At 44.0% G+C, this 10,885-nt stretch overlaps 3 protein-coding genes across 4 annotated transcripts; 2 read left to right on the top strand and 1 right to left on the bottom strand.

Annotated features, from left to right (window-relative positions):
* Positions 1–1,411: 1,411 nt before the first annotated feature.
* On the top strand, positions 1,412–3,863 carry LOC110485932 (ankyrin repeat domain-containing protein 13C-A). Its single transcript, XM_021557174.3, has 3 exons — positions 1,412–2,017; positions 2,308–2,458; positions 2,945–3,863. Exons 1-3 carry the CDS (start codon positions 1,786–1,788, stop codon positions 3,072–3,074), a joined length of 513 nt encoding a protein of 170 aa, XP_021412849.3. The 5' UTR covers positions 1,412–1,785; the 3' UTR covers positions 3,075–3,863.
* A 1,246-nt stretch (positions 3,864–5,109) lies between these two features.
* LOC110485931 (anaphase-promoting complex subunit 11) lies at positions 5,110–8,064 on the bottom strand. 2 transcript variants are annotated; one of them, XM_090195998.1, is made up of 3 exons: positions 7,707–8,064; positions 7,191–7,310; positions 5,110–5,449 (listed from the first exon to the last, which is right to left on the bottom strand). In XM_090195998.1, exons 2-3 carry the CDS (start codon positions 7,297–7,299, stop codon positions 5,304–5,306), a joined length of 255 nt encoding a protein of 84 aa, XP_090052124.1. In that variant the 5' UTR covers positions 7,300–7,310; positions 7,707–8,064; the 3' UTR covers positions 5,110–5,303. The 2 variants fall into 2 exon arrangements, with proteins under 2 accessions (XP_090052124.1, XP_021412846.1); XM_021557171.3 differs by having other exon boundaries at positions 7,934–8,064.
* A 138-nt stretch (positions 8,065–8,202) lies between these two features.
* LOC110485929 (THO complex subunit 4-A) lies at positions 8,203–10,522 on the top strand. Its single transcript, XM_021557168.3, is given in 6 exon segments — positions 8,203–8,436; positions 9,616–9,774; positions 9,883–10,030; positions 10,151–10,220; positions 10,331–10,371; positions 10,374–10,522. Coding segments are annotated over 6 exon segments (723 nt in total). The 3' UTR covers positions 10,445–10,522.
* Positions 10,523–10,885: the final 363 nt, after the last annotated feature.

Genomic DNA, 10,885 nt, shown 5'->3' with positions numbered 1-10,885 from the left:
TCCAGGCCCGTCTGAAGTTTGCTAGACAGCATTTGGATGATCCAGAAGAAGATTGGGAGAATGTCATATGGTCAGATGAAACCAAAATGTAACTTTTTGGTAAAAACTCAACTTGTCGTGTTTGGAGGACAAAGAATGCCATACCTACTGTGAAGCATGGGGGTGGAAACATCATGCTTTGGGGCTGTTTTTCTGCAAAGAGACCAGGACGACTGATCCGTGTAAAGGAAAGAATGAATGGGGCCATGTATCGTGAGATTTTGAGTGAAAACCACCTTCCATCAGCAAGGGCATTGAAGATGAAACGTGGCTGGGTCTTTCAGCATGACAATGATCCCAAACACACCGCCCGGCAACGAAGGAGTGGCTTCGTAAAAAGCATTTCAAGGTCCTGGAGTGGCCTAGCCAGTCTCCAGATCTCAACCCCATAGAAAATCTTTGGAGGGAGTTGAAAGTCCGTGTGGCCCAGCAACAGCCCCAAAACATCACTGCTCTAGAGGAGATCTGCATGGAGGAATGGGCCAAAATACCAGCAACTGTGTGTGAAAACCTTGTGAAGACTTACAGAAAACGTTTGACCTCTGTCATTGCCAACAAAGGGTATATAACAAAGTATTGAGATAAACTTTTGTTATTGATCAAATACTTATTTTCCACCATAATTTGCAAATAAATTCATTAAAAATCCTACAATGTGATTTTCTGGATTTTTTTTCTAATTTTGTCTGTCATAATTGAAGTGTACCTATGGTGAAAATTACAGGCCTCTCTCATCTTTTTAAGTGGGAGAACTTGCACAATTGGTGGCTGACTAAATACTTTTTTGCCCCACTGTACGTAAGCTATTAAGATGGCGCTGACAGTTAGGGCAGCCGTGCTTCTAGCTTCCACAAACAGTTCGCTACACCCGCAATAACGTATATAACCAATAAAAATGTATTTGAAATAGGTTGTAACTAGGGCCCAATGGTTATAACACATGGACAGTAAGTCCTATCTGTAACTATGATTCAATTAAGAAAAAGTGCCAATTTTTAAGTCCTGCTTACTGGATTAAGTCTCTTGCAGTAAATTTCCCACAACAACCAAACTAAAGCCTTATTGACTGATTACCATTCTGTAAAGTTAGAGGTATGCATCGTATGACTGGCCGATTAATTTTCCTATTTGTAATTCAAACGCCTTATCAATGTTATTTTCAAAAGCCCAGTCATGACACTTGACCCCCTCTTGGCCCGATGCCTAGCATTGGCTTCTATGTCCTATTTACGAGACGGTTATCACCCTTCTGTGGTGCGTGACCAGTGGCTGTCATGCATCTTGAATGGTGAGCATCTGGGAACTGGAGGGGTCAAGTTCAAAAGTGGGGGGGACGAGTGTGTCTAATAGGCTGTGGGTGAAAACAGAAGCTGTGGTTATTGCTACAGTCATGGCTGGCGATATGAGCTGCGTCCAGTGCTTGTGACAGGATGGTTGAAGGGACCCAACTCCGGGGGTCACTCATCATCCAGTTCTAGAACTTGACCTGTCAGGTGACAGAACCTAAAATAGCCCTGCACAGAGTATATAGAGGTCTATACGCAGGCCTTGGATTTCAGAACAAGACTTGCCCCTGTCTGAAACATACAGGACACTACACCACGAGAGCCATTGACAAAAGAAGAAAGGCTTTTTTGAAGGATATATCTTAATTCAATTTCACTGCCTTTTGGTTTATAATTTTACTGCTGAAAAAGGAATGCAGATTTTCATCTTATCTTTGAACAAGACTTAACTTTCTTAAGGATGAAGTACTACCAGGACCCAGTCTGCCAGTCCAGAGGTATCAAGGCTTATGGCCCCAAAGAGTCCAGCAGCTCTTCTTGCGCCCACTCTTCTCCACAGATCAAACCAGTCCGCAGCGTCCACTTCCCCAACGACATCGTGTTCCAGGACTACATCCGGCAGGGCGAGCTGGACAGGATCAGACTCTTTATCAGAAAGAGGAGGGTCAGCCTGGAAACCATCTACCATTCTGGTGAGTCACCATGAAATCAGAACAAAAATGAAACCATTTTAATCCATTCAAGAGCTGGAAGCATCAGAAGTATCTCCATGTTCTGGTTCGATTTCAACTGGGCTTAACAGTTCCAAAGAAGTGCTCATTTGTAATCCCTCCAGTATTGGTGCAATGACTTGTCTCTGTAGCACGTGCAGTAATGGAGTAATGCCTCGGTATAAACTGTTCATTGAGTGTTCCCTTCAATGTCCCTACAATTAACCTGTACTGATGCTATTTGCCATCCATTCCTATCGACCGCTCTGCAGGTATGGCAGCGATCCATGAGGCCGTCCTCTCTGGGAACCTGGAGTGTGTGAAGCTGCTGGTGAAGCACGGAGCAGACATCCACCAGAGAGACCAGGAGGGCTGGACACCTCTCCACATGGCCTGCAGTGACGGATTCCCTGACATTGCCAAGTGAGTCAACGCTCCTAGCATACCCACAACATCTACAGTCACTAGCTTTAGTTTTTTTATCCACACATATTAAGCGAGGTCAGTGGTCTCTCGCACAAGTGGGACTTCAGCCGATGTACTATTAACATCAACTTGAAGCCTTGAATGCTCTGACTAACTCGTATTTATGCTGCTGGCCATGTCAATGCAGCATCCCTGCAGTTCAGGAATTCAATGCACTTCAGGATAGGTGAAGATTCAGTTTTTTACGTCACTGGGACACAGCTCACACCGCCGGTTTACAGTGTCAAGTGCTTGCAAGCAAGACAAACCAAAACACGCATTGGCTGAATTTTGAGTAGCCCTCGTACGCTAATAGCAGTAGGTTACACGGAGGATCCGCCACATTCCTCTGAAGAGTCTCACGTTTAACTATCTGTGCGTGGCACATACCATTTGGATACTTTCTTCACTGGCTGAATGCTTATTTTCTGCTTCTCCCACTAGGTACCTGCTTTCTATTGGCGCTGACCCTCGGGCGGAAAACGAGTGTGGGGAGACACCTGCCGATCTCATCGACTCAGAGGTCACGGGGGTTCGAGAGCTGAAGGGGCTGCTTGGGGTGGAGGACGACTGAGCTCTCCTCCTCATCGAACTTTAAAACTCCACTGAATCTTCAGTCTCCTTCCTCGCCCAGGCCTCCCGGTTGACCCTCGACAATGGAATTAAATGGACAGATCGGTAGAACATTGTCATTCTGTGCCCTCCCTCCCTTGTAGAGGTCCTGGAGACATATATCTGGTCTGGTGGGAGGAAGGCATCCTGCCAACAGTAGATGGTTGCCTTTGAGAGTGAACTGAACTATTGCTGGAAAGGGGCTCCTTCAGGCAATCTCAGCAGGCATCGCTTTGTAATGCTGTTTGCAGGTGCAGAAGTTAGCTTTTGTACTTTTTTCATACAGGGTGAACGCAGCACGGAAATGAATTAGATAGCAGTCTGGTAATGAGCTTTTTGAAGTACTTTATATAGTTGATGTGTGAAAGCTTTTTTTGGAAGTTGTGAAACATGGATCTGTCGTTGTCCCCTGACTCATAGGGCCATTCTGAAATGGGACCTACTGCCCACCGCAGTAAACCAATGTGATAGGTCAACTCTACCTACTGACAGCGTTTATAGTTCAAGATTTGTCATTTACATCATACAACTTTTACATTTGAAAAACGAAGACTGCATATGTACCACATGGATATGTACATTGCACTTTACCTCTTTACATTTGCATACACCACTGGAATGGCTAATTGTGTGTTTACAATTGCTTTTACAATCATAACTGAAACTGTGTGCAATCAATTGTGGTTACACCGCTTTGAAAATAGTTGCCTTTTATACATTTTTTCATTAAAATAGTTTCATATTAAAACAACTTAGTGGTGATCTATTCGTCTTTATAAACTACTGGTATAAGAACTTGACAAATCTGTTTGAAGGGAAAGAAAATGTATTCTTTTGACTTTCATTTCAAACTACAGTAACCAATATTGGTTCCAATTAACCTTGGTGGACTAAGAAGCACTTCTAACATTGAAGCTAGGAACAGTTCCCGGTAGGCCGGCTCCGGCCGGGGATCAAGTTAATGATTGTTAATTGGACCAGCTCTCTGCAGGAAGGTGATTATCCATGCCTCTGCACAATGAGTACTGTACAGTATTGGCTGAGGTGCTGGTTTCTGATGGATTTAGAGAGACAAGTAGAATTTAGGAAAGGGCGGCTGAGAAAATCAAAAGCCAAGTCAGGGTTGTGCTTTAGCCACAAGAAAATACCCCATCAGTATTAAGAGTGGAAGTTTCCCGTACACCACATATCTAGCATCAAACTATCATACCCATAATGTATTAGTGGACTGTATGTAGCTCATCCGGTAGAGTGGTTTGAGAGAAGTTGCTATGTACCTCAGGTGGGGCTCTACTTTTGGTTTGTTCCGCGTGGTCTTGACCGTCAAAACAATAGAGCATATACACAGTGAACAAAACATAAGGAACACCTTACTCATATTGAGTTGCAACCCCTTTCGCCCTCATAAATGCCTACATTTGTCAGGCATGGACTCTACAAGGTGTCAAGTGTTCCACAGGGATGCTGGCCTTCAAAAAATGTAAGTGCTTTTGAATGGGGTAGTAGGCGCCAGGCGCACTGGTTTGTGTGTAAAGAATTGCAACGCTTCTGAGTTTTTCATGCTTAACAGTTTCCCGTGTTTATCAAGAATGGTCCACCACCCAAAGGACATCTAGCCAACGTGACGCGACTGTGGGAAGCATTAGAGTCGAAGACTTACATTTTTGGTCTTTCCCATTCACCCTCAAATGGCACACACACACACAATCCATATGTCATTTGTCTCAAGGCTTCATCTACACTGATTGAAGTGGATTTAACAAGTGACATCAGTAAGGGATCATAGCTGTCACCTGGTCAGTCTGTCATGGAAAGAGCAGGTGTTCCTAATGTTTTGTACACAGTAAATCTCAGGAGCTATTGATACCAATTCAATGAATTTGCATTGATGAATCATTAGTCAGCTTGTTAAAGAGGAGAATTACTCTCATACAATGTAAGTAACCGAGTTTGAGAAAACCACTATAAAAAATTATCAGTACAGTAGCAGGTCAAGATTAAATCCTAATCACATATTTATTCACACACCCCTCCACATAATACAAACAATGACAGCCTCAGAGAAAAAAAACAAAGTAGCTGGAAATGTACAACAAAAACAGAAGCATATGTATTCCGAAACCCTAGAATCCTCTGATTGTGACGCATCAGTCTCTTTGAAACGCATTCGAGTGACGTTCTCCTGATGAGCTCATTCTTTGAACTTCCACTCCTGCCGACACATGGGGCACTGCTGCTGGACCTGCTGGGAGTTGAGCCATTTGAGGATGCAGTGCATGTGGAAGCAGTGGGAGCACTGGCCCCAGACCAATGGGCAGTCATCTCCAGGAACCTTACCTGGAAAGTAGACATTACGTTGCTGAAAAGTCTCCCCTCAAGAGAGGGGATAAGTGTCCATATAGTCACAATGTTGAACACGCCATGATATCAAAAATAACAATTGATGCATGACCGTCAAGATATGAATGTATCAATAGACATACAGTGCATTCAGAAAGTATTCAGACCCCTTGACTTTTTCCACATTTTGTTACATTACAGCCTTATTCTAAAAGGTATTCTTTTTATATATTTTTTTCTTAATCAATCTACACACAATACCACATAATGACAAAGCAAAAACAGGTTATACATTTTTGCTAATTTATACAAAATTAAATGAAGTATCACAACATAACTATTCAGACCCTTTACTCAGTACTTTGTTGAAGCACTTTTGGCGGTGATTACAGCCCTGAGTCTTCTTGGGTATGACACTACAAGCTTGGCACACCTGTATTTGGAGAGTTTCTCCCATTCTTCTCTGCAGATCCTCTCAAGCTCTGTCAGGTTGGCTGGGGAGCGTTGCTGCACAGTTATTTTCAGGTCTCTCCAGAGATGTTCGATCGGGATCAAGTCTGGGTTCTGGCTGGGCCACTCAAGGACATTCAGAGACTTGTCCCGAAGCCACTCCTGCGTTGCCTTGGCTGTGTGCTTAGTAATGTTGTCCTGTTGGAAGGTGAACCTTCACCCCAGTCTGAGGTCCTGAGCACTCTGGAGCAGGTTTTCATCAAGGATCTCTCTCTACTTAGCTACGTTCATCTTTTCCTCAATCCTGACTAGTCTCCCAGTGCCTGCCGCTGAAAAACATCCCCATTGTATGAATATGCCAGCACCATGCTTCCCCGTAGTGCCAGGTTTCCTCCAGATGTGACGCTTGGCATTCAGGACAAAGAGTTCAATCTTGGTTTCATCATACCGGAGAATCTTGTTTCCATGGTCAGAGTCCTTTAGGTGCCTTTGGGCAAACTCCAAGAGGGCTGTCATGTGCCTTTTACTGAGGAGTGGCTCCCTTCTGGCCACTCTACCATAAAGGCCCGATTGGTGGAATGCTGCAGACAGTTGTCCATCTGGAAGGTTCTCCTATCGCCACAGAAGAACTCTAGAGTTCTGTCAGAGTGACCATCGGTTTCTTGATCACCTCCTTGACTTTGGCCCTTTTCTCCCGATTGCTCAGTTTGGCCGGGCGGCCAACTCTAGGAAGAGTCTTGGTGGTTCCAAACTTCTTCCATTTAAGAATGGTGGAGGCCACTGTTCTTGGGGATCTTCAATGCTGCAGACAATTTTTGGTACCCTTCCCCTGATCTGTGCCTAGACACAATCCTGTCTCAGCGCTCTACCGACAATTCCCTCTACCTCATGGCTTGGTTTTTAGCTCTGACATGCACTGACAACTGTGGGACCTTATATAGACAGGTGTGTGCCTTTCCAATTTATGTCCAATCAATTTAATTTATGGACACCTGAGCTCAATTTCGAGTCTCATAGCAAAGGGTCTGAATACCTGTTTTCACTTTGTCAATATCGGGTATTGTGTGTACATTACTGAGGATTTTTAAAATGTTTTTATCCATTTTAGAATAAGGCTGTAACGTAACAAAATGTGGAAAAAGTCATGGAGACTGGAAACTTTCCGAATGCACTGTACATGCACTAAGAAACATATCGAGTTTGTGCATACATTCATTTCAGGGAGTTAGTAACATGTTGATGAGACGTGGAATAACTCAGTAGTAAGTAGCGTTATATAGAAACTCACAGTCTGGGCAGCAGCCATTAAAAGACATCCTGCAGATCCCACAGTTCTCATCATTGGCCATCCACAGCCAGGATGCCACGCCGTTCCACTGCTTGATTTTAACCTTCATCTCCCGTGAACCTGATGGGCACACGTTGTATGAATGTTCAAAGTGGCTAGCCTAGCTAACGTTAGACCTCTTCACGTTAGCTTAGTAGCTAGCTACCGTTACAGTAACCAGCTGTACACAGTAGTTTAATTTCATGTTTGCTCGTCTAGAAAGCTGGTGCAACACATGATGTTACTTCGCTGTTGACATTTGGAATAACTTGCTTTTAAGTAACATGGCAAATGTATTAAGATTTTAAAATGAAGACAAAACATTTCCTGAGAGTTCCCGAAACATTTAACGTTACATCCTCGAATCGGGGGAAAACATCACCACCAATGCCCGTGGAGGATAAAGAGGTACAACACTGCCATCCAGAGCGATGTTTATTTAACTAGGCAACAAATTAAGAACAAATTATTATTTACAATGACGGCCTAACCCGGAGGACGCTAGGCCAATTGTGCGCCGCCCTATGGAACGGTTGTGATACAGCCTGGAATCGAACCAGGGTATGTAGTGTCTCGTCTTTTCCTTTGATTTATTTACATTTGAGAACGAATTGAAATGGAAAAATCTAACAAATATTGTCAAAAATAAATATATGGTGGTCTCTTTTGACTGTACACTGCCCCCCCCCCAACCAGAAAGGTACCTTTATGATTGCAATGCTGGATAGAGGCACAATACAGCAGTAGAGAGGACGTTGGTCGTGAAAGACGCGCTAAATCGAACGGAAATGGTAGTAAGAATGCATTTACGTCACTTCCTACAATTATTTTTAAGCCCACTAACGTCACTCAAACATTAGCTATTCGCCATTGATTAGCACGAGAGAACGCGGCTAGATTTTGCTAACAAAAACGTAATTATTAAAGTTAATTTTCCAAGTATTTGGTGTTCTCTAACACGACAAGTGCCACCATGGCTGATAAGATGGATATGTCTTTGGATGACATTATTCAACAAAGTAAGAAAGGTGGCGGTGGCCGCGGAAATCGAGGAGGCCGCAGCCGAGGATCAACGGGTCGAGGTGGGAGTGGAGGGCGACCCGGTGGCGCTGTCTCTGGAGGCCGGACAGGCGGATCCGGGCCCATGAGGAGTCGACAGAACTTCAGCGGAGACAGAAGCGACAGCAGACCCACGCCATACAGCAGGGTAGGAACACGGAGGATCACAGAAAAAGGAGGAATGGCAGAGGCGACGACGACGAATGTTAAATATTTAGCTGATCTTGTTAAATGTGCTGCGACACGTACGAGGTAGTTCGCAAGGTTGCTGATGGATGTGGAATTATCATCGGGGAGTGCGCTATAGGGCACAACCCAAAGAAGAAACCACTGTTCAGAAACGTTTTTTAATTTGATAATGACGTACAAAGTCGTGTTTGGCTTCAGGTCAAACAGTTGCTAGCCAGCACTATTGAATGTTACTCGCCATGTCCTAAGTTTCTGGGAGGGAACGCTAACTAGTAACTAGTTAGGTAACGTTAACGTGGTTGTTCATACTCGTTGGCCACTTCAAAACGGAGCTGATCCGCAAAGCTAGCTAGCTAACACTTGTTTGTGTAGTTTGAATGCGACCTGGCCCAGATTCACCTTTGGTCTGCAAGACGTGTACCTCGTGGGGTTTTTTGGTAGTCCACAACTTCTTACTCCTATTTGTCGACTGGCGCATTATTGGCCATACATTAAGTTCCAGATTTGTCAAATTATCAAGAATTGGGACTGTTAACGCAACGAAGCTAACAAAATGGCGACTCTCAAAATGGATGTTCTGTCAACTGGGCCACCATTCCTGTGCCACATTAGTTTTTTTTTTCTTTGTTTCATATTTTGACCCAGACTGCAAAGCACAACACCACAAGGAACTTTATTGAACTTTCCATGGTCGGTTAAGGGAAATGACTTTCACACGTTTTGAAGGAAGGATTTTTCTTTGGATGGACTTTTTCGTCATTTGGAGTTGAAGCAGAATCTGGATGCTGTCCTTGCCATCGAGATCAAGTCAGTTTTTTGTTGTTGCCTACACTGCCATTCTAATTACCTACACCACCTTCAAACCACCTGTAGGGCAGAAGCCATTTTGAGTTGGAAGTCCTGCCATCTATCCTACTAGCTTAGTTTTGGTTCTTATATTCATTTAATTGTTTTTATTAAGTAATATGTATACTGTTACACTGCCCATGAATCCACCGTATATCATTGTCTAAATGGTAGTGATGAAGCAAGATTCCCCTGCCTGCCTAAGCAACTGACTCAAATGTGCTCAGTCTGATCAGCAGGAGCAGGGGAACCAGAAGTCAGCAGCTGCATTTTTTTCATTCTACCTTTACAGCCCAGAGAGCTTCCGGACAAATGGCAACACGACATGTTCGAAGGTGGCTTTGGCGGTAATGCTGGTGGTGGCGGGGGAGCAGGCGGTGGTGTTGTAGAGACTGGCGGCAAGCTCCTTGTCTCAAACCTTGACTTCGGTGTCTCTGACGCTGATATCCAGGTAATTTCTACAGTCAATCGAATACAAAGATGTCGGCCTTTTCACCGAACCGTTGACGTTAAACATGAATTCTACCGGCCATGTTCCCTTATTGTGTATTTTTTTCAGGAGTTGTTTGCGGAATTTGGTACATTGAAGAAAGCGGCTGTGCACTATGACCGGTCTGGCCGCAGCCAGGGAACCGCCGACGTCCACTTTGAGAGGAGGGCTGATGCACTCAAAGCCATGAAACAGTACAACAATGTACCCCTCGATGGTGAGCTTTAATTTGAGTTAGTTGATTGATATTATTTTGAAGCTAGTTCGTCATAAAATGTGGCCATTGATTAACGCTCCTGAACAACGATGCCTAATCTTATTTTCCCTTTGCTCACAGGCCGCGCCATGAGCATTCAGCACGTCACATCACAAATCAGAGACGATAACCAGAGACGACCTTCACAGAGGTATGTGACTCTATAAGCTTTCTTTTATCTTGTCATGTATGATTGTTTTTTTTAAATGATTTTTAAATAAATCCCAGTAGTTCATTGATTATCTTTGAATCTGTTTGCAGTTCAAACGGAGGCGGTGGTGGATTCAACAGAGACCGAATCGGACGCCCCAATTTCTCAGAAAGGCGGGGAGGCGGAGACAGGCGGGGAGGCAGAGGCCCCAGGGGCAGGGGTAGAGGCGGACGTGGTGGTGGAGGCAAACCGCAGCAGTTGTCTGCTGAAGAGCTGGATGCCCAGTTGGATGCTTACAATGCCAAGGTAATAATTGCATGAAAGTGAAGAATTTATATTCCTGTAATGTAAGGGGCTTTATCTTTGTAGGTAGAATATGGTCCTAATTTCAACTTGTTTTTAATTGCAGATGGAGACCAGTTAGAATTCTCAGAAGCACTCATTTGAATCCCTCACCTCATCCCTACCCATCTTCGTCCTGTCAGATCTGAAGCTTGTTGACTTTGACCTGAGAAATTGACCAGATCTTTTACATTTACTGTTCTTCGGCATCATTTTAATGTGTGGATGGATCTGGCTTTTCTCCCTTTTTAATATTATGAACACTTTTTGTACCATTATTTTTGGGATGATTGTAGGTTTTTGAGGGGGAGTTTTTTGTTGCC

This window comes from Oncorhynchus mykiss, chromosome 13 (genome assembly GCF_057628025.1).
Source record: "Oncorhynchus mykiss isolate SJ-2025 chromosome 13, ASM5762802v1, whole genome shotgun sequence".
NCBI classification, from domain to species: domain Eukaryota; kingdom Metazoa; phylum Chordata; class Actinopteri; order Salmoniformes; family Salmonidae; genus Oncorhynchus; species Oncorhynchus mykiss.
The sequence above is the reverse complement of the archived record's forward strand: the minus strand, read 5'-3'. Positions and strand labels throughout refer to the sequence as shown.

What these genes read in the sequence shown, in the direction of transcription:
- LOC110485932 (XM_021557174.3), top strand. Translation starts at nt 1,786, where the DNA reads ATGAAGTACTACCAGGACCCAGTCTGCCAGTCCAGAGGTATCAAGGCT. An exon ending in GGAAACCATCTACCATTCTG is followed by an intron (nt 2,018 to 2,307) that starts GTGAGTCACCAT and finishes ACCGCTCTGCAG; the next exon opens with GTATGGCAGCGATCCATGAG. An exon ending in GGATTCCCTGACATTGCCAA is followed by an intron (nt 2,459 to 2,944) that starts GTGAGTCAACGC and finishes TTCTCCCACTAG; the next exon opens with GTACCTGCTTTCTATTGGCG.
- LOC110485931 (XM_090195998.1), bottom strand. Translation starts at nt 7,299, where the DNA reads ATGAAGGTTAAAATCAAGCAGTGGAACGGCGTGGCATCCTGGCTGTGG. An exon ending in TAATGGCTGCTGCCCAGACT is followed by an intron (nt 5,450 to 7,190) that starts GTGAGTTTCTAT and finishes TCTACTTTCCAG; the next exon opens with GTAAGGTTCCTGGAGATGAC.